The sequence below is a fragment of the Meles meles genome, chromosome 11 (assembly GCF_922984935.1).
Source record: "Meles meles chromosome 11, mMelMel3.1 paternal haplotype, whole genome shotgun sequence".
NCBI classification, from domain to species: Eukaryota; Metazoa; Chordata; class Mammalia; order Carnivora; family Mustelidae; genus Meles; species Meles meles.
In genome coordinates, this window is record NC_060076.1 from 43,600,796 (window position 1) to 43,624,102 (window position 23,307).

At 44.8% G+C, this 23,307-nt stretch overlaps 2 protein-coding genes across 2 annotated transcripts in view; one reads left to right on the top strand and one right to left on the bottom strand.

Moving 5' to 3' along the window:
* The first annotated feature begins 14,145 nt into the window (after nucleotides 1-14,145).
* Nucleotides 14,146-23,307, top strand: part of MOB3B (MOB kinase activator 3B) — a 200,168-nt gene continuing 191,006 nt past the window's right edge. Inside the window, exon 1 of the mRNA XM_046022892.1 lies at nucleotides 14,146-14,455. The gene's annotated coding sequence lies outside the window, so the exon portion shown is untranslated. The remainder of the gene's footprint in view (nucleotides 14,456-23,307) is intronic.
* On the bottom strand, nucleotides 19,453-20,079 carry IFNK (interferon kappa). The gene has a single exon (XM_046022893.1). It carries the CDS (start codon nucleotides 20,077-20,079, stop codon nucleotides 19,453-19,455), a length of 627 nt encoding a protein of 208 aa, XP_045878849.1.

Consider the following 23,307-nt stretch of genomic DNA (forward strand, 5'->3'; position numbering starts at 1 on the left):
ATTAGTTTTGCTAGAGTTTCACGTGAATGGAATTATATAGGAAGCTTCCAGGCTGGACTAGGGAGATCCTAAGACGCAAACTGGAACAGATGTTCACTCTCAGTTGTTTGAGAATGAGTGGGTTAATACATGCAGAATGCTTGAAAGGGCAACAGGCACAAAGTGGTCAATAAAATTGAGTTGTGGGTGTTATCATTGTTACCACCATTATCCTCAGCATTACGCAACTGAATGTAGAGTTCCCATATTTTTAAACCACACCTCGCAGCTGAGATTCCAGGAGATACCACTTCAGTAGCAAGATTGTTTTATTAGGAAGACCCTAGCACTACCTCCTTGCACAGAACAGAGAGCAATGCCTGAGAAGAAGGTCATTCTAGGGCATGAATGGAGTGCACGTGAGGTACTAACCAGAAGCCTCATGACGTTCTTCCACTCTGTCCACTCCATGGCTGCTGTGACTACCAGGACCTCTCCTGTCTCATTCACATTAACTCATCACCTTCCTCCCTTTTGTCTTTTCACGGAGACCCCACCCTCCCCCTCCCACTGACCCACCCCGGATCAATGCATTTCTCCACAGAAGGCAGAGTGATCTTTCTAATAGAATCTCTTCCTTGATCTCACTTGCTTTTAAAAACCCTCAGTGATAACCTTGGACACAATATAACGGCCATACCCCGTGAAGCGCAGGGCCTTTCGGATCCGACCCGGTGGACCTCTCCACTCTTTGCCCTCACTACTCATCCTCTCTTTGTCTCCATCCTTGGGTGGTGCATGTGTTGCTCCCACTGCCTGGCATACGCACCCCTTCCCCTGGATGAACTTTACTTGCCAATCTGGATTCGCCTACAGTTGAGGCAGAGACTGAGTCTGTGCACTAGCTCATTCCCTCATCCTCATTGCCTGGCACACACTATGTTTATTAAATATTCTGTTGAATTAATTACCGTCTGTTCAGGACTCTTGGAGGTTTCTCTACTTGGGGTTCTTAGCACGACACTTAGCTCATTATTATGCATCATTATTATGGATTTGTTTGTCTCCCATTGGGCTGAGCTTCACAAGGCTGGTCCTTGTCTTACACATCTTGCATCCCCAGCTTCCAGAACAGAGCCTGCTGTGAAACAGGAACTTAGTAAGTTCTGAAACAACGAACACTATCCACATACCTTGAATCTCAGGTTTAAAGTACACTCAAATTCTGAAGCAAGGGGATGCATGGACCCCCTCGGCGGTTCTTGGATGTTATCCCAATGAAACTACTGATATTTTAAGCAAGTTTGCATCTATGTGCATTTTTCTGGGTAGTGAGCCCATAGCCTTCATCCGATTCGCAGAGGGGTTTCTAATTACCTGAAAGGTAAGAATGTATGTCCTTAAGAGTTGTTTGTAAGGGTGCCTGGGTGGCTCGGTCAGTTAAGTGCCGGACTTTTGATTTCGGCTCAGGTCGTGATCTCAGGATGGTGGTGTCGAGCCCCACATCAGGTTTGTTTTAATTTTGTTTATTTTTAAGATTTTATTAATGTATTCAATAGAGAGAGACACAGCGAGAGAGGGAACACAAGCAGGGGGAGTGGGAGAGGGAGAAGCAGGCTTTCTGCCAAGCAGGGAGCCCGATGGGGGGCTTGACCCCAGGACCTTGGGATCATGACGTAAGCCGAAGGCAGATGTTTAAGGACTAAGCCACCCTGGCGGCGCACCCCCCTTGCTCCATCAGGTTTTGCAATCATCGTGGGGTCTGCTTGAGAGTCTCTCTCCCTCTCTCTCTCTGCCCCTCTCCCCGCTCACTCTCTTGCTCTCAAATAAGTAAATATATAACATCTTTATTTTTAAAAAAGAAAAAAAAGTGTTTTTAAAAACCAACTGTGAAATAAAAAGTTTGCAAGGTAGTTTGATGAGTCAGTCCATTTGACTCAGATGAGGTAGAGGGTTTGTCCCTCTACAGAATGTCTCCAGCAGTCTTTCTGCTACTGAGATACGTGGTATTTCCAACTGACTGCAGTGGGTGTTCTCCTGGATGAATATCCATTTGTGGTTTCCCCTCCCACACACACCTGTAGCAGCAGTTTGAGACTCATTTGCATGGCCTACTTGGTTCTAGAAGCATCAAGCATTTCAATCCCTGGGACCAACCCCAGAGTATTTTAACTCAGCTTCCAGGCTGTAGAGGCTGTTTTGCTCAAGAACCTTCTTCGATCCACTTCGACTAAACATTTAATCAGGTTTCTATCAATAGATAGGCAGTTTTTTTCTGACCCAGACCCACACAATCAAGAGACTAAAGCTTCTCTAAGAAGCTAAGAAAAAACACATTTTAAAAATAACTTGAGCAAATGAATGCATTCTGGCAAAAGCAAACCAGCTCTGTAAAATAAACTTCTTTAGAGTTTCTCAAAAGCAGGTCCTGAAAATGTAAACAACCCCAGGGTGCACATGAGCTGAGTCACTAAGTGAACAGAAAGCTTGTCGACCAAATTCTGTCAAAATAAAGAACACCTTATAAAACTAGAAGTCCATGACCATCAGGTAAGGACAAGATCCGGGGGGTGGTGTGGGGTGACCCAGCCCAAGGACAATGAGAAAGTCTCATGACTAGATCCTCAAAATGCTGGCTTTCCAGCCCAAAGCCAAGATGTTGAGGGACAGGGGCTACAGCTTATGCCTCAGACCCTTGCTTGGACCCTACCAAGCCCCTGCCTTCCCCAAGGAGAACCAGAGTCTACTCACTCTCGTGAAATCAGAGGCAGGCACTGCGAGTTTCACCAGTGTTCTGTTGACAAGGTAAAGGACCCAGTGAGACTGAATAACATGCTTGGCCAAAGGAGCCCAGACCATAAAGTTAGGATAACTTCATGCCCAGCCATAGTCTTTCAAGTGTGATAATAATATGTTTCTTCTGATGAGACCCATACTATTCCAATGAGCTTATGCTGAGTTTATCTGTGCAAGAATTATAACTTGTTATAAATAATAAATACACTGATTCTCATTTTCTATTTGTGTAACTTCCTCAAAACAAAGTATTTGCTCTTTGCGTGGTCGTGGTCTGATCCTTTCTATGTGGGGAGTGTTGTGCCAGAATCCATATCTTAGAATGGACAGAACTTAGAGAAATTCAGTGAAAAGGCACAGGGTTAATTTTTTTTAAAAACAAGAAAATGCAACTTACAGAGGAGCATTAAGAAAAACTTGCTATTATTTAATCATTGAGATGTGGGAAATATTGGGATAAACCTGAACATCATAGTTCAGGTGTCCCAAGAATCATGGCCCACTTAGCAATGTGTATTTAGTCATGGCTACATGCCAGTTGCTTTATGAGCAATTTCGCATTTAATCCTCACAATGACCCCATGAAATGAATGTCCCCTCGTACATGAGGAGAACACTGAAACATAGGTTAAGTGATTATCCAAACGTGGATAGACATTTTTCACAAATTGTCTGCTATTCTCTCTCTCTCTCTCTTCTCACCTGGAAGTTAAGTTGTACTTCCTCTTTCCATGGAACCCATGCACAAGACCACACAACTCTCTTTAGCCAATGAAGTTTGAACAAGCAACATGTGCTGTTCCCAGGCGGAAGGCTGGAGAGCCTCTGTGAGCTTTGCCTTCTTCCCCTGTGCCACAGAGAGTACCAACATTCTGGAAAGTGGCTGCTCCACAGCCTCGGTCCTTCAGTGGGGGGTACAGGAGCAGAGCCCCCTCTCTCGTTCCCATCAACCCAAGATGAGTGTTCTGCACGAGTAAGACATTAATTAACCTTTGCAGTTTTGAGCCACTGAACTTCAGGATTGTGTCTATAGCAAAACCTGAGTGATGACACTAAGCCAGCTGATCAGAACTTGACCTGCCTCTGTCACCCACAGCTTATTCTGGGCCAGCATGCTGGTCTGCCTTCCAGGTAGAGAATGATGACTAAGTATATTATTCTGCCCAGTTTGAGGAGCAGGGGGAAATGGTCATTACCTCCGGTGACAGGAATTGAGATTCCCCAGGGGGCAGTCAGGACATAAATATGAGAACTGAGGTGGATCAGGGGAACTTCCATGGAAGATTTACTCACAAGAGAAAAAACAGTTTATATCTTGATGCATTTCCTTCCAGGCATGTTTAATGGACCCTTAGCATATATTTTCTCAAACAGTCCTACTTAAAGGAAAATTTTTTGGAGTTCTGGGCTTGGAATTGTGTCTTCTACCTCTGGGTCCCTCTCTGATTTAGTCTGACTTCCTTTCCTATAGGACTCGTGACAAGGACCTTCCCCTTTATTGGTCAGTACACAGGTGGTCTTCATTTCCAGTCTACCAGGAACCCAAATATGGCTTTGGATTCCCTCCAAATCAGAGCCTGAGATGTGGACTTGAGTGCGGTTAGTTTACTTGGGAGGTGAGTCTGGGAAGCAGGAGTGAGAGCAGGATGTCTGGGACAAGAAGGAGGAAAAGCCAATATAAGGATAAATGGTCAAGGGCCACTTCAGGTTGGGATCTCTAAGTCATGCGAAGAATGCCTCCCATCATTGTCTATCTCAAGGATAAGAGGCTGGAGCATTTATTCACTGGCTCTCCTTCCCTGTTGGTTGAGCCTAGGGGCTTGACCTAGCCTCCCTGAGCTCAGCCACTGTGCTTACTCCAGGGCTGGGCAAGCTCCCGAAGCTATGAAGCATCTTGAGGCAGACAGTGGAATGATGCCTGATGTGTGCTTGAGATCTGAGAAACCAGCCACCGTAAGGGCACTGGAACCAGGGATGTTTTCTATACCAAACCCCATCCCCAAACACTAATCTCAGTTCTTGCAGAGCTAATGGATACAAGAGAAGACCATAGGCAGCCTGTGTGAACCCTGGACAAGCTGCCTAATGTCTATAATGGGGGTAATCCTACCTACCATCCACGGTCATTGTAAATATTTGGTGAGCAAACATGTGAAAATGCCCAGCACGGGTCCTAGCACATTATAGGTGCTTGACAAATGTGAGTCCTCTGCGCTCCCTCTCTAGTAAATGCCATAGGACTGTCCTAGCTGCTGAGGCAAAGGTCCTAAGGGTCCTTCTAACCCTTCACTTGTGCTTTCCTTCTGGCTTTTGACGCTGACTACAATTTGAGCATCAATGAGCAGCAACTTCAAATGGAAACCCAGTTTAGGGGTGCCTGGGTGGCTCAGTGCCTTTGGCACCCGTCATGATCCCAGGGCCCTGGGATCGAGCCCCACATCAGGCTCTCTGCTCAGCGGGGAGCCCGCTTCCCCCCCCCACCCCACCTACTTGTGATCTCTGTCTGTCAAATAAATAAATAAAATCTTTTTTAAAAAATGGAAACCCAGTTTAGCCTCTGCTGAGATAAACAGAAAAGAACACAGGAAAGCAAACAGGCAAGGAATAGGAATGAAAGTGTAATGGAATTTCATAGAAAAGGAGAATTGTTCTTCTAGGACATTGGGTAGAAATCTTGATGAGGTACCTAGCTGTCATAAATCCTCTTTGGTACAAAGTTCACAAAAGGGAAGAGAAAGAAAGGAGGAAGGGAAGAGGGAGGGTAAAAAGAATAATTAAAAGGAAGGAGGGAAATTATCCGTCAGAGACTCTCCTGAGCATTAGGCAATAGGACTTGGGAAAAATTGTAACTGAAACTTTTCTAAAAACCTTTCAGAGAGGTGTTTTCTTCAGAAAAGCATCATCAGAGCTGTTCAATATCCAGGGCAAGTCTTTCATATTACTAGACATGAAACACTATCATATCTGAAACTGGCCAGAGGCCATTTAGAAATTCAATAATTATTCAACCCAAGGGGCTCTCCAAATGGTGAAGCAGCATCTTAGGAGGAAATGAATACTGAATAGTGTATCAAATCTAATTGGAATCTTGAGGAAATGGGGTCCTGAGTAGGTAAAACAGCCGGAAGCTAAAGTAGGTCAGGACGAGTGATCCCCTCATTTTTGTGTCTTGCCTTAATTATGATGTGAAAAGGAGAATCTTGTTTATTTTTTATGCCAGGAGGCAGGGGGTGGTTTGGAGATGCTCCTTGTTCATTCACAGCCACCTTCAGTCAGACAATAGAACAGCTTACTTCTTTGTTTCCACAGATACTCAAGGAGAGCTGAGAAGGCACAAGAGACTTTTTTTGTTTTGCAAACATGGCAACTGGGAGTTAAGAACTGACGTATTGGCCCTGGTAGTGGACATAGATCACAAAGACAGTGAAGCTGTGGGTTTTTTTCCCCTTCTGGAGAAAGTCCATGTGAGAGCTTCCTTATTTTCTTATTTGGAGGGGGAGGAGATGCAATCAAGTTGGAACCATCCATGACACACCAGCCTCTTCTCTGGCTTCCTGTCCCCTCCTGTATGAATCACTTTGAGAACACGACTTCTCGACCCCCATTGAGCACACAGTGGGTCTGATTCCCCATCTTAGAAAGACTCACTCTTAAATTAATTTGGGGGATCTATGCTGTCTTTACATGAGACTACCTTAGAGTCCAATTCTCCTGGCAACTAACTCTCCTTAGATCCTATCTACTGACCTACTTTAGGAGAATTCCTAGAGGACGATTCTCCGTTATTCAGAGTCTGAGGCAGACCACAAGTTGTACTACCCCTGGTGTGTGTCAGGCCAGCACAAAAACACTGGGATTCTCTCAAGAGAATAGTCATTTATTAAAGACTCAAATGATTTAAAAAACAAACAAAACTGGAAAAAACACAATCTGGTAGGGAGATCTGAAGGGACATTGGGTCACTATGAAAAATACAAATAGATCCAGAGAGCATGAGGGAAGATCACAATCTCATTTAAATAAAACAAATTTTTAAAAAAATAAGTAAGGAAAGAACACTCAGGCAATTTTCTAGAATGGTTCCAAAGTTCCCCATCTTGTTTAGCTGCTCTGGTACAAATTTGAACTGTGTCACGGGTTTTTTTCCCCAGCCCTCAAACCCCGTGACCTTTCCATGCCTCATTTCCACTTCCACAAGATGGGATTGATATAATGTGGATTTCAGAGGACATGATTATAGACATCTAGTGTCATTATAAATGGTAAGAATTATGCTAGCAGGAAACGGGCTTTATTTAACATGTGGATTCTTTTCATGGTTTGAAATTGTTTAAAAAGTTTTACATATATACGTACTAGATATGAATAAAAGATTTATATGAGTATCTTTATATATACCATATATATTTACATATTATGCATATCTTTTATACACGTACACACACACACACATCTCTCTTGTTTAAATTGCCGTGATTTCAGTGCTTATGGGGAGGCATGCCCATTCATTTCCGGGACCCAGAGATGCCCCATACAACATTGAGACAATCTCTCCAGGATTATGATCAGTTGGGGTTTTGAAAGCAAAATCAAAGTAGGTAAGGAGGAAGTGTGCCTTACTGTTCAAGATTTGTTAAGTAGACACTTGCGTTAACTCTTGTTGCTTGGTATGAAAAGAAGGACTCTGAGAATGTCTGTTCTTTGTTAGTAAGCTGCCTGTAATCATTATGGTTAGCAGACAATGCCAAAGGGTAATCAGACTACCAAAATTAATAGGAATGCCCTCTCACAAATCCAATTTGAGTGAGCATTGCTCTCCTGAGCAACATGATTGTGAGTCTGTGTTTGTCAAGGACGACGCAAACATGTTTTCTCCGCTTTACTCTATTGCAGTGTGTTATGATGTTACTATGGTGACGCTCTTACGATATCCCTTTGCTCTTTTGGTGCCCTCTCAGTGGAAGCTGTAATGAGGTGGTTTGGCAACAGACTCTTTCTGGGATTTTTCTCCTTCACCATTGAAGACCAGCATGGCTTTCCTCTTACAGGAAATGCATAAAGCATGAACTGAAAAATGACAGAAAGTAATTTACACTGACTTGGGCAAAAAAGGTGAATGTTATTAATTCTGTACCTAACTACCCAGAAATATTCTCTTTTTGTTTCCAATTCTAGGATATGACATCCCAAGAGGCGGTAAGACTTCTAGATTGAGTGTGGACTGTCACAGGGGCTGGGGCTAGGGTGTCTTGCCCTCCTGAGGGAGGAGCTATGGGAGGGCGATGTAGAACTATGTGCTGGAAAGAAAAAGAGATGGAGTTTCTGGAGCACATACCATGTGGCAAGCTCTGTGCTAAGCGCATTACATGCATCCCTTGACAGAATCCATACAACCACTTAGGTTATTTACCGCATTTTATAAAATGAGGCAATAGACACAATGAATATGGGTCTTTCAGACTCTGACGCCCATTCTATTAATTACTATGCCACTTTGTCTCCCTAAAATGCATCTTTCAGATGATCTGTCTTCTCTCTTTTCCCTGCAAAAGCTTGGAAGTGAGAATCAGGAGTGCCTCCATCCATATTCCTTAGCCTTATCCCATCGCTACCTGGAGAGGTTTATCGGAGACAGCTTGAAATCTGACAGCTTTATCTCGGACAAGCACACTCTTGGGGCCTTCTCCACTGCTATCAGGACACACAGCAGTAATGGTCATAAGACTTAAAACCAACATCCCAGTCATATTAGTTGTGTAATCTGGGACGAGTCAAATCTTCCAGACTTTTATTTCACCTATAAAATGGAAATGGTGAAAATTATACTTGTCTAAAGGTCAGGAATAACCTAGTTGCTTTCATTATCTGTTTTTGCTCACTTGAGAACCTTTTGGTTCTAGTATATGGGAGGCTGTGCTCTGGACCTAGAATGACAGATCCATGATTGCCCTTTTATAATGTGGCAAACAGAGCAGCCTCTCAAAACATTTTACCAGCAAGAAGTTCATTTTTGTCTTCCACTAACTGTCTTTTGAGTTATAGTTTCAGACATTGCTTTGGCGGCTCTTTCATTAACTTTCTCCATTAATAACTTAGATGAAAATCATTGCATTTCCTTTGATCTCTAGCCTAGCATTGGGGTCCCAGCCTTTATCATCGGACAGCACGCGTAGTCCCCATACCAACTAGATTAATCTTGGTTTCTAGGACACATTTAGCATTTTGCTACCTTCTTGTATCATTACAGTCTTTTCTGTACCTGAAACAACTTTTCTAACTCCCAACAATGTCCACCTCATTTATTTATAGATTTGATTCGTTTATTTGAGAGAAAGACTGAGAGAGAGAGAGAGAGAACATGAGCAGGGTGAGGGGAAGAGGGAGAAGCAGAATCCCCGCTGAGCAGGGAGCCTGATGCAGGGCTTGATCCCAGGACTCTGGGATCGTGACTTGAGCTGACAGCAGATGCTGAGCCACCAACTGAGCCACCCAGGTGCCCCAGTGACTGCCATCTTTAGGTCCAGCTCAAATGCCACATCCTCCCTGAAACTCCCCCCAGTCAACTCCATCCAGAATTAATCTTGTGTCTGTTTTCCACACAAATGTATCGGCCTCTTCTATATGCCCCTCCCCGCTTCTTAGTCGTATTTCTCTAACTAGGTTGTAAGCATCTTGAGGGCAAGATCCCAGGCAGCCTATTGCTGTATGATAGTGGCAGAGGAGTGTAGGGTTCCACTATGGGTTTAAGTCATGCTGCCAAATCTAAAACCTACCTACCTGATGTACTAGCTGCATGACCTTGGGCAGGTTCCCTCGGATGGGGGAAATTTCTGGTCTGTAATTTCTTCTCCTGTATTTACTGCATAGGGACCTTGTGAGAATTAACTGAGACATTCCATTGTAAAGTACTTAGCGGATACCTGACGTATGATAGGTGCTTAATAGTTACTAAGTATTTGCAACACCCATAATGAGTTCTCTTCATTAACCAATTCAACACATATTTGAGTGCCATATTAGCATGTCCAGGTGGTATAACAAAATACCATAGACCGGATGGCTTAAATATGAGACACTTATTTCTCTCAGTTTTGGGCACTGGGAAGTCCAAGATCATGATGCTGGCTCATTTGGTTCCTGCTAAGAGTCTTGTTGGCTTATGGATGACTTCCTTCTCACTGTGTCCTGACATGGCACAGAGACAACAATCTCTCTTTTCTCGTTTCTCCTCATAAAGCCACTAATCTCATCATGAGCCACTACCCTTATCACTTCATCTAACTGTAATTACCTCTTGATCTTAGGCAAAAGGCCAAGAACCGGATAACTGTAATTACGTCTTAAAGTCTCCATCTCCAAATACCATCACATTGAGGGTTAGGGCTTCAACATATGGATTTGGGGGCAGAGGGAGGTGGGATATAATTCAGTCCTTAGCAAGCATCTATACATTTATTGAGCTAGTCCAAGGATTGAGTAATAAACAAAATAGATAAAAATCCATGTCATGTGGAATCTACATTCTAGTAGAGAGTAAGGCCATGTGGTAGACAGAATAATGGGCCCCCAAATGTCCACATCTTTATCTCCATAACAGGATCGTGTTACATTACATGGCAAGGAGGCACTGCGGTTTCAGACAGAATTAAGGTCACTAATCAGCTGACTCTGACATAGGGAGATAACACTGGATTATTTGGATGGACTCAGTGTAACCCAAAGGGCTTTTTTTTTTTTTAAGATTTATTTAACAGAGAGAGAGATCACAAGCAGGCAGAGAGGCAGGCAGAGAGAGACGGGGAAGCAGACTCCTTGCTGAGCAGAGAGCCCGACATGGGGCTTAATCCCAGGACCCTGAGACCATGACCGGAGCCGAAGGCAGAGGCTTAACCCACTGAGCCACCCAGGCGCCCCCCCCCCCCCCGCCCCAAAGAACTTTTATAAGTGGAAGAGGGAAGCAGAAAGGTCAGGGTGAAGAAAATGAAATCTTGACTGCTGTGGCTGGTTTTGGAAATGGAGAAAGGAAACCCTGGCTGAGGTATGTCAGCAGCCCCTAGAAACCAGTAAAAACAGGGAAACTTGACTCTTTCCTCCAGAGACTTCAAAGAGGAATGCAGCCCTGCTGATACCAATGAGACCCGGGCTGAAAGTCTAACCTACAGAATATAATAAATTTGTATCGTTGTATGTTGTTAAGTTTGTGGTTCTTCGTTATAGCAGCCATAGAAAACTAACACAGACAGAAAATGAATACAGGAGATTTTATATATATATATATATATAGTCAGATGGCAATAAATTCTGAGAAATTGGAGCAGGGAATATGGATAAGGGAGTGTTAGAAGGGGAAGGTGATAATAATTTTAAGTAGATTTGGAAGAGGAGCCCAAGGAGGATTTGGAGTAGCAAGTTGACAAAATAGGACACACTTTTACTGGAATCACATTGGCTGCTTTATTGAGAATAGCACATATGGGGGGACAAGGGGGAAAGGGGAACAGAAGGTTCTTGTAGTAATACTAGCTACAGGTATTTGTGGCATGGTCTGAGGTGGTGGAAAGAGGTCTGTCAATAAAGCCAATGAGATGTGTTGGTAGATTAGGAGTGGAACAGAAAAGGAGAAAAGTCAAAGATGATCTGTGATTTGGGTCTTTAAGCCAATGAAAGGTTGGAGAAGCCATTCACTGAGATGGGGAAGACAGCAGGGGAACACGTTTGAGGGAGAGGATGGTGTAGGTTGGGTGGACTCCTGGTACCTGAATCCTTTCCTTCCCCTAGTCTTTCCCTTCAGATTGCTTTTCCCTACAAGCAGAGAACCATAGACATAAGGAATAATAGCAGTGGGAAACAGCACCTTGTTCAATTTGTGACGGAGCCAGTTTGTTATGTAACACCTCTGCAGAGTTATGATAAAAGCCTGACTGGAGAAGGAGGTGTAGACCGGGACGCTACAGATGGAATGTGTGTGCCCTCCCCAAATTCATCTGTTGAATCCTATGGCCCAGTGTGATGGTACTGGGAGATGGAGCTTCTGCGAGGTGATCAGTCATGAGGGAGGATGCCTTATGAATGGGATTAATGTCTTTATAAAAGAGGCCTGAGAAAGCTCCCTGCCCCCATTTGCGTTGTGAGGACACAGTGAAAAATTGTCTAAGAGAAAGTAAGCCCTCACCAAACACTGAATCTGCTGGCAACTTATCTTGGACTTCTCAGCCTCCAGAACTGCGAGAAATCCCTTTCTGGTGTTGGGAAGCCCCTGGCTTTGTTGTAGTAGCCTGACCAGATAAAGATGTAGGAGGACCAAGGAGGGCTTAAATCTAAATGCTGGCCCTTCAGAGCACACTGTGAAGGTGCACCCATCCTTCTCCAGCACACCAGGTCACAGGCAGAGAAGCTGGGAGAGAGTGGGCAAGAACGGAGGTATTATTCACTACAATGACCCCTCTCACTCATGAAAATTATCCAGGAAATATTGGTGGCTCCCTCCCAGTCACAAGATTTACCATTCCCTCCTGGGGAGATCGCCACTAAGGGGATGGAAGTGGGATGAAAATTCTCTCCTCCCACAGGCAAAGCTGAAATGCAAAGAGAGAGGCAGAGATGGTTCCATTAATATTTATTGATTAGAACTGAATGCCCTCTTCACCGCGTGCATGTCTTGCTCATCCGTACTCTGGAGCGTGAGTCAGATCTCCAATGGCAGAAGTTGAATCTCAGTGTTTGGCTTTAGTTTCTGAGGCAAAAACCCCTTATTTTTCCTTTTTGAATGTACAGAAAAGATCATGCCAAGGGTATTGCAAGGCAGGCAAGAGACTTCCCCATTAGGGACTAGTGAGTGAAAGGGAAGGACCATTAAAGGTAAACTGGGATAATTAGGAGATACTTCCATCCTGATTGTTCTGCACCAGGGAGAGTGTTCTGATTGCCATGAGGCCAAAAGGACAAAAGCTTAAAAGCAGTGACTAGGGTTTGAGGCAGTTTGGAAATGAAACTGCATTACTCAATAAGAATCATTGCCTAATTAATGGCTGTATATTTGCATCTATTTTTCACCCTCATGTTTGAGTTTCTTTCTTTTTTTTTTTTTTAAAGATTTTATTTATTTGACAGAGAGAGAGGTCACAAGTAGGCAGAGAGGCAGGCAGAGAGAGAGGAGGAAGCAGGCTCCCTGCGGAGCAGAGAGCCCGATGCGGGGCTCGATCCCAGGACCCTGAGACCATGACCTGAGCCTAAGGCAGCGGCCCAATCCACTGAGCCACCCAGGCACCCCTCATGTTTGAGTTTCTTATTCACAATCTCCAATATCTTTGCACTGCCCAAGAATTAAGTGGAACATTTAATCCAGTGTTAACATCATTAGACCATAACTATTTGACTATCCAATATTTCTTACAATATCAGAAGTGACTTAATATTGCAGAAAATGTGTGGTTTTAGAGGTTCTCATTTAGTAGTGGTGGAAACCACTTTTGAGGGGATGATGTTGACTTCTCATGCATCCTCATTTCTACTTAATATTTTTCCATACTTCCCGATATTTGGGTGGCTCAGTCGGTTGAGCCTCCAGATCAAGCCCTGATTGGGCTCCCTGCTCAGTGGGGAGTCAGCTTCTCCCTCTCCCTCTGCCCTTCACCTCTGCCCTTGCTTGTGCACGTGCACATTCAAATAAATAAATAAATAATATATAACATGTATAACATGTATTATATATGTATATTTCCATACCTCTTTAAAGTGTTTAGTCAGAATTGTAAAATCCAGTACCTAGTCATTTGGTACTCCCCAATCGGTATGTACTGAGGAGCTATAGGGAAATAAAAAAATGTGGAAGGCATTATTTTCCTTAGGAAGCTTTTATCTAGTGATTCCTACTATTAAGAATGCTTTCTATGTTTAAAAAAAAAAAAAGAATGTTTTCTATGTTTAGTTTACCCTTAAAACCACCCAGCAAGGTACATACTGCTCTTCCAATTTACAGAGGAAAATACTGGTTTGGAAGTCACAGACCAAAAATCACACAGTAGAAAGTCGCAGGGTGTGCCCGGCTTCCAAAGCTATTCTCATTCCACTACTCCCAGGTTGTTCTAGTAAAGCCGCCAGAATCTCAGTATTTCCCAATGATTAAAGCCCCCCCCCCCCGTCAGTATTTTCCAACAGTCTTTTTCAACAAGTGAGAAAATCTTGGAGAAGGTGATTTGCCCCTTTCTAGGTGTCCTGGCTGTGTTGGACCCAGAATGCGAACTTTCTGATGCCTTCTCGTTCTCTGCCCTCGTGAGAGGGTCCGGGTCTTTTTGGCAAGCCCTGGAGCCCTCATAGACCGCCCTTCCTCACCTCCGCAGGAGGCAAGATGAGCCTCCAGGCGACCTGACTTCACGGAGCTGCCATTCCGCGGGCGGCCGCCAGGGGTCCCCGGTCGGCGCCCCCGCGCGAGAGCCGCGCGCTGGGCGCCTGTGGGGGCTACTTCGGAACGGCGGCGGCTGGAGCTCCAGCCCCGCGCTCGCTCGCCCGCGCGCTCCTGGAGACCGCGCGCGCTGGCCCCTCGCCTCTCGCTCCGCGCTCGCCGCGTGGATCCGCAAGCGTCGCTCGTCCGGCCCCCGGCTCGCCCTCCTCCTCCGGCGCCGGCTGCGGCTGACCCGGCGCAGGAGCCAACAGGGCCGCGGGCTGAAGGTAAAAGCCCACGGTGAGTGAGAGCCCGCGCGCGGCGAGGCGACGCCGCCCGGCAGCTGCTGGCCCTCCGGGGACGCCGGGGCGGGCCACGGTGTGGGGCGCCCCTGGGGCAGGACGCGTCGGGGGTTGGGGGCGGGGGCGAGCGGCGGCTCTGGGTCTGGGATCCGCGTCAGACCCCTGCCCGCGCCTCGGCTCAGGCCGGCTCCTCGCGCGCCCTTCTCGGGCGGGAACGAGAGTCCAGTCCCCAGCCCGGGCTCCCGGGCCTTGACTGTGAAAGCTCTAGCAGTAAAATGCATGTCCCGCGGGGCACAAGTGCGTCCCGGGGCCGTCCGGAATCGCGGGAGACTGCCGCGTGCGTGGCGGGCTGCGGGCGGGCGGCGGGAAGACAAACTTTTGCGAAAGTGCGCCCGGGCGGGAGCACGGCGCTCAGGGCGTGTGCGGAGGCTGGGCGCGGGCTGCGCCGGGGAAGCCCGCTCCGCCGGCCCGCTCGCCCCGGGCACTGTCGGAGCTTCGGGGAGGGAGCGCGAGGGGGAAGGACGGGGAAACTCTGCTGCCCCCTTGGGCCAACAACTGTCAAACATCTGGAATCCAGCCCCTCCCTTTCCTTACACCGATGAAGGTGAAAACCCCTTAACTTTCCTTTGATTGTCCTCCCTGCCTTGGGACCCCTCTCGGAATGGAAAAGGGCCGCCCTCCGGTGCCAGGCAAGTGAGTACCGGAGCCCTCCAGGCCCCTCAGGCTCCCCCCTTCACCCACCTTCCTGACCGCCTCCCAAATGTCCTCCACGCAGGGACCGCGCCACAGCGCCCGTGGAGATCGTGACGAATGGCCTTTTGTTTCTCCGCTTCTCCCCTATTGTTTGCCTTTGCAACATCTGGCGGGGCTCGCGGAGAGCAGGACGCCCCCCCCCCCCCCAGGTCTTCCCCGCACTCCCCTACCGCCCGCCAGCCACATGGCCGGCTCCCGCCCGGCATCCCGACGGGGAAAGGCGAGGAGCCCGGCCCCCGCGAGGCCGCCGCACCAAGGCCCTGCGGTTAGAGGGCGGAGGGAAAGTTGCTGCTTCCCCGCCTCCTCGGCTGCCTGTGGCCCGGGGCGCGTTTCTCATATCTGATCCCAGAAGCGCCGCCAAGGGCGCAGCCGGAGAGGGTTGCCGCTTTCCCGAGAGCGGGAGAGATCTTCCGCCCTCCGTCAGGGTGTCCTTGGGTGGTTCCATGGTTTTAAATCTCCGCCCGAAGGCCTGTGGCTGCGCCACTTCCAGGGCAGCGGGACGGAATCAGGGCACTTTGGGTAGGCGGAAAGCCGAGGTCCTGGGGTCTGCGAGTTTTCAAGGACTGGAGAACAGGCGAGAATGGAGAAGGAAGTAACCCAAGAAGCCTTAAGACTTTGCCTAGAAACAGTGGTTAGGTGGCTCCCTCCAGACTAAACGTGGAATTTTGACTTAGGGGTAGGGCTCCAAGTTTAAATCTCAGGTCCCCTGTCAGCATTTGGAAAAAAGCAAATCCGGAGGATACCGCGCAGACGCCGCCAGGGCAGTCAGTGTTCACGCCAGCAAGTCCTTGCGAACCAGTGGCTTAGAACTGCCTCCGAGTTTCCCAGGGGGTGCGCCTGTGAGGTTATAGGTGGCCCTGTTTCTTTGCCTTCCCTCGCAAGTTAGATGCTTACACATCGTGCCTCTTCTTAGTGTGGATTATTAAAGAAGCAGGACAACAGCAAAGTAGGCACTCTGAGAAGGCAGAGTTCCCTTACGGTGCCCAGACAGTCGTTTTTGCCTGTGACGGGAGGCCAAGCCTGTGCACCTGTTAGAAGCTATGCTTCTAACTTTACTGTAGTGGTGTTGCCAGCTTTACTGTAGTGGTGTTGCCAACATTTTCTCATGGAGGCCCAGTCGTCCCTATTCCAGGGAAGCTCAGTTACACTCTTTCTACTCTACCTTTTGATCCCTTCCCAGAGCATGGGGAGGGAGGAAGCAATCAGAACACCTGTGACCTAGGTCCCCCCCCAAGCGTTTTATGTGGGACCTCTGCACAGTTCTAGGAGTTTTCCCTTTATCTGACTTACCAGAAATTTGACTTTCATTCAATAAACAGAAAAACAAAGGAGACTGCCAAGTCAGGAAGCACTTTCTCTTGTGATTTCTGGATATTACCAGTGGCACCAACAAAAGAAAAAAAGCGAAATTTTTGAAGCAATGGAAGGCACTTTACAAAGGTCTATGAAAATGATGCCCAAGGAAGGATTCCTTTGAAATTTATCAGTTAACTTAGTAGCAGCAGGAGAGAACAAGGCAGATCTGGGTTGCTTAAGAAGCGCCCAAAGGCATCATTAATCACGTGAAAGGGCAGTGTTTGTCCCAGTCTACGCCAGTAAGGAAAACAGGGTAATTGCAGTGAAAGATGAGCTTGTACAGTTTCTTTAACTTTAGAATTAGCCTCCTCTTCCCCAAAACGTTGTAGAAAACATAGACAATACTGAGAGGTAAAAATGAAGACAAAAGGAAAAGGGATATTATAAATAAGGCTCCAGTAAACAGTCTTACCCAATCATTTCCTTGGATTAATTTCTGGAGCATAGTATAGCTAGGTTGAAAGAGTTAGTGCACTTTTTAGGATATTTGAGATTGCCGTATTGTCCTGTAGGAAAGTTGTGCCACTTTACCTGCTGTCTAACAATATACAAGAGGATTTTTTTTTTCCTGTATCCCACACCCCACTCATTCTTTATATTATAATCTTTCTTTTTCATTTCTGCCAGATGGATGGGAGGTATCCTCTTGTCTTCTTTTGTATTTCTTTAACCACAAATGAGATTAAACATTTTTCCTGTTGTCTATTAGTATTTCTTCCTTTATGATGATGCCAGTTTATGTCCTTAACCAATTTTTTTTCAGTGGGGATGTTCTCCCTTTTCTGACTAGAGGTGATCTTAGTGAAAGCATAGTGTTCTGACTTCTGACCCTGCCCTTGTAATCGGACAATCTTTATTGACTTGAAGTGCCAATTCTCTTCCCTCTAGCATAGCAAACATTTGGCAAGACTGCAACCATAAATTACTGAAATGACTGACATGATCTCTGGTAGAGTTATTAGGAAGACTGCAAAAGCATTAGTAGAGAAATTCTTGGAAAATACCAGATGTATACTTTCTGCTTGGTAGCTTGCAAGCCCCAACATCTTTACAGTTTATGATGACTTTTTTTTTCTTCATTTAGAACAACTCTTGATGAGTTGTTTTTACTAATGGATTTAACTAACTCATCTTATTTACATTCCTTCCACTGAAAGCCAGGATACCATAATCCACAATTTTTCATTTTTGCCTGAAATTTGCCTCTGTTTTATAAGATTCTCTGTTTGGCTTTACCATTTGAGCCCTGTACTTGAATGGACTTTGAATCTAAATAGGTCGGGAGCTTGCTTTTGAAACAGTGTAGCAGGGGAGGTTTCCCAAGGGTGGAACCAGGTACATTTGTGCTTTTGCCATTTGTGTAGCCACAAGTCTTTATGTTAATTCTTGCTTGAAGGTGTACAGGATTCTGAAATGGGGAGGAGAGAGAGGAAGAAAAAAAATTAATTTCAGCTGGATGATGGATTAACACAGATGAAGGATAACACAAGAAAATTTAAGTAACTAATCTAGGTAACCTGGATACAAAATAATTTCTAAAAAGATAAATGAGATTAAAGTGTCACGTATTATTATAGCTAGTCTACTTAACAGACAGAAAGTAGTCTTCCTATTAGGAAAATCCAGTGTGCAAACCAGTGTGAAATATGCAGGTACTTCATCTCAGGCATTTAAAAAAAACACAGAAACACAGATAATATATATATATTTTTGCAGCATTTTCCATGCCTTTGGATGTAGAAATCAAAAAGTATGCAGTAGGAATGAGCTGTGTCTTCTACATTACAATCATTGGCTCTCAAAGGATGAGTGAGAACTTAATGGCCATCTAATTCAATTATCTGATACCACTGAGGATCTTCATTCTCTTAAAAAATAAAATAAAATGCCATCCTACAAACTATATCATTTCAAACCAAACTGAGAAGCAAATAGGACTGAAATTTCACTTTTTTTTTTTTTTTTTTTTGAGGGCAGGGGGAGAAAAGAAGGGTTTTAACTCTATGAAAACTTGTATAAGCTCCTTTAACATGCTCAACTATCACAGAATACACAGCCTTGGCAGCATGACAGTTAAATCACTGAGGTGTTACATTTTGCTACATTCTCTCATTCATATCTTCTACCATCGGCATGGTGAAGTTCAAAGGCCATAGAGCAAAACAAGTAAAAAATAGCAAAAGAAAGAGAAAGAAAAGAGTAGAACATGGAGAGGATCTTATTCCTTTATTTAAAATTATCTTCAGAGGGCGGCTGGATGGCTCAGTGGGTTAAAGCCTCTGCCTTCGTCTCAGGTCATGATCCCAGAGTCCTGAGCCCCACATCAGGCTCTGCTCAGCGGGTGGCCTGCTTCCTCCTCTCTCTCTGCCTGCCTCTCTGCCTACTTGTAATCTCTGTCTGTCAAATACATAAATAAAATCTTTAAAAAAAAATAAAACTACCTTCAGAACTTTCTAAGAAGACTCTTGGTACCCAGAGGTGGTTGTCTTCACGTCTTAGGAAGGTGAATGTAGCTGATGTCTCAGAGCCAATTTTAGAGACAGCAAACATGACCTAAATCGCTGTCAGTCCAATGGTGGGCAGGCTTATAGGATAGCCCAAAAATTCTTTTTTTTTTTTTAAAGATTTTATTTATTTATTTGACAGACAGAAATCACACTAGGCAGAGAGGCAGGCAGAGAGAGAGGAAGGGAAGCAGGCTCCCTGCTGAGCAGAGAGCCCGCTGCAGGGCTCTATCCCAGGACCCTGGGATCATGACCTGAGCACAAGGCAGAGGCTTTAACCCACTGAGCCACCCAGGCGCCTCAGCCCAAAAATTCTTAAAAAGAAGATAAAGGAGAGGGAGATGTTGGAGAGAAAGGGAACTTTAATTCTAAAAAATATACCTTATTTCTTCCTGAGTAGGGCTGCAAATTTCTGAAAGTAGTAGAAACATCTTCTGATTTCCGCTCGGATGATTTCCCAGGCACAGTGACTGTATCTCTTTTCTTTCAAGAAGTTGTCTATCCTATTGAAATATCTCCTCAGTTCTAGGCTGCTCAGCTGGGGGACCAGAGCTCCTGACCAGTTCATCCTATCGTCTGTCATCCCTTTCGAGTCTTCGTTTTCCTTCTCCTCTTCCTCCAGGCATTGTTCCAAGTACTGCAGCTGTTGATCGAGTCCGATTTGGATTTGTTTCAGATAGTCGCTTTCCCAAGTGGATTTGAGGGTGTACTGAGTGAAGATATTGAAGGCCTGTGTAGACATTTCATAGAAGGCCTCCTTGATGTACCTTTTCACAGGCTGGGGGTGTGACAGGATCTCTTGGGGCAGCTCAAACGCTTTGGTTTCGCTTAGGCACTCTGCAGGAAAGGAGCTGCTCATACTGCTCAGAAGTCTCAGGTTTTGCCAGGTGACTTTCCTCAGGTGGAAATGCAGCAAGTTACAGTCCAGAGAGAGGATGCCAGTGATGAGCAAACCCACAAGGCATGCAGGCCACAAACACTGCCTCATCACATCAGGCTTAGTGCTCATTTTTACCCCCCAAGCTAAAAAATCCACCAGACTCAAGGTTGACAGTGATGTTTTAGGTCTTAAGTATCCCAACGTGTGCCTTTTATACACCTGAATAATCTTTGGTGGGGAGGAGTTTTCTCATTCCTCATTTTATGTTTCTCAGGGTTTCAGCCCCTTTCCTTTGCCTCTGAGGTTTGTTTTGACTTTGGGTGACTCTGACTTTGGAAATGCTAATCTTTTTCTTTAAAGTGAGCAAAGCATTACCACTGCATTACCTTAGTAGTCTGGATGACCCATCCCAGTACTACAGAATTGTCCTAACAAGATTGATGCAGACTGTTTCAGAAAGAACTGAAAGTTCTTTCTCATCCATCCAACACTGTTACATAAGAGAGCGAGCGATCCGTTAAAGAAATTTATGTATTTATTTTTTTGGATCTGGCCATGTAGCCAAATGGCTTCTCTCATTGAGTTAATCATAGACGTTGGCCAAATGATTTTAATTATTTGATTGCAAGGCCACCAGAATATAACATAGCCTAGGTTTCTCTCATCTTGTTAAATTAAGCTTCTCTATTTGGATATTTTCTCTTTTTTTATTTTCCTGGGTCTCAAAGAAGATGAAAAACAGAGTTGGTCAGTTGAACATGGCACTTACTGTAAGCTGGCTTGGTTTTCTGTTGTCATTAGAAAATGTTGTTACTCTCCAACGAGGCTTTCCTTTAGTTAAACCCAAATTAGCACCTCCCACGGCTGCCTAATGTTTCACACGCCTCTGATACCCATCATAGAAGTACTTGCTACATATATTACTCTTATGTCTGCACTCCCTAAATAACGATTTCGCAGATTTTATGAGGTGACTAACCTGGAAAAAATTTGGAAAACGGGCCCTTTAATATTTTATAATTATAACATTATACATTGACACAAACCTTCCTAGAGAGCAAAATGATGATATGTATCAAAAGACTTAAAAACGCACATGGTCTTTGACTCAGCAGTTCTCCCTCTAGGAATTTATCCCCAAGAAATAATGATGGACATCTTTAAAGACTTCGCTGTCAGGAAGTTTATCATACAAAAAGAAAAAAAAGGGAAAACAATTTAAATGTTTAGTAGTAGGTAGGTGGTTAAGTATATTTGGTCACTTGGGTAAATTCACTTTGTAGTTTGGAACCAAGCTTACATGGGCAGTATATAGAGGCTGACAGTATGTTTGTGAAATACCTACATGTGCATATATATGCAGAAAAAATCTTTTCCTTTTTTTAAAATTTTTAAAAGATTTTTATTTATTTATTTGACAGAGAGAGAGAGAGATCACAAGTAGGCAGAGAGAGAGGGGAAGCAGGCTCTCTGCTGAGCAGAGAGCCCAATATGGGACTCCATCCCAGGACCCCGAGATCATGACCTGAGCCGAAGAGGCCCAACCCACTGAGCCACCCAAGTGCAGCTCTAGGACACTTCCAAAGGACTTGTGAATTTACCCCAAGACTCAGTTCTCATTCCATAGACTAGCACAGAATATGTGGGAGTTCAGTGTACCATGTTTGCAACCTTTTAATAAAAATATGTATGTTTGGGGTGCCTGGGTGGCTCAGTGGGTTGAAGCCTCTGCCTTCGGCTCAGGTCATGATCTCAAGGTTCTGGGATCAAGTCCCACGTCGGGCTCTCTGCTCCGTGGGGAGCCTGCTTCCCTTCCTCTCTCTCTGCTTGCCTCTCTGCCTACTTGTAATCTCTGTCTGTCAAATAAATAAATACAATCTTTAAAAAAAATATGTATGTTTATATATATTTATGATGAAACATACACACAGTCTGTAAAGTGCAAAGCATCTCTGTAGGCCATACCTTCTTATATAGTTCATACAACTTCTTACGTCCAAAATTTGTTACCTTGTCCTAGAAGGAACTTCTTGTCCTTCTTTGGGGCTTTTAAATGTGTTGTCTGCCTCTGTTACGGCTTTTTTAAGGGCATAATTGTGGATTTCCCAACTTTGTGTACTTCTCCCTGTCCTGCCCACTTAGAATGCTTAGACTTCCTTGCACTTGGGACGGTTCTGTCTTACTAAATCAAACTCAGAGTTTGTTCAGTTGAATTACTATGCTCCAAGGTTCTGCTCACAGTCAATGGAGGCGGCTACAGATTTAGGTGTTGTCAACCATCTTGAAGGCTCCTCTGTTTTCTGCCATGTATAGTTTTGTCATTTTATCCTGCTCACCCCAAATTTCCTCCCTTTATAGTCATTCCATATCTCATCCTTATTTATTCAAAACTGTATTTTTAGCTAGTACCACATGCCAGTCACTGGGTGGGTCTTGAGGATGAAGGAATAAGGTAGAGTGCATGATCACGAGGAGTCCATGAGTGAAGATGCAGGCACATTCTGAGCATTTTAGCTGGTGTATTCATAGGTCTTCCCTATAGCATTGGCCTCATCCCCAGGTGCTGTAAATGTTAATTGATGCTGATGGTGACAAGATTCATGACAAAAAAGGAAAGATGATTGACATGGATATCTTCCCCTCTTCCACTGTTAGCTTTTAAAAAGTTCTTATCTATGCCTGATTTTGCAAATAAAAATACAGAGCACCCATGCAGTATTTGGGAATTACCTATGCAAAAAAAAAAAAAAAAAATCATTTGGCATTTACACCACATTCCAATTTAACTGGGTGTCCCATTATTTTACCTGGTAACCCTGTCCACTGTACAAATTCCCATTGAGCTTTTAGAGTAGAACTCAGACATGAAACCCTTTACGGGAAACTTTTTCTCCACTGGCTGTTCACCTCACGGAGAGTTGCATTCAGTTGTATAATCCATGCTGACTTTACTTGTATATATTTCCCTAAAAACTGTGCACAGCACACTCCCAAGGGGCACCTGTCATACTGAAAATATTACATGTGCATGCACATGTGTTCACACAAATTGCTCTGATCAGAAGTATTATTGGATGATCAGTCATTGGTCTTGTCTCTGTTCTGCAAAAGCCATGCCATGTGAGTATATCTCAGAATTTCAGGGAAATGGAAAAGAATGACAGTGCAAGGCAATGTTTTTATCTGCAAATTTGTGTGTTAACAACTGCTCCATCTGTCATTAGTAATCTGTGTGTTGCCATAGCTAATGGTATTTCCATGATATCTGCTCTTATTTCTCTAGCATGTCTTGAGATCATATATATGTGGTCAGGGCTGCCCTGTTGTTGATGGAACCATGTAAAGCCCATATGGGTT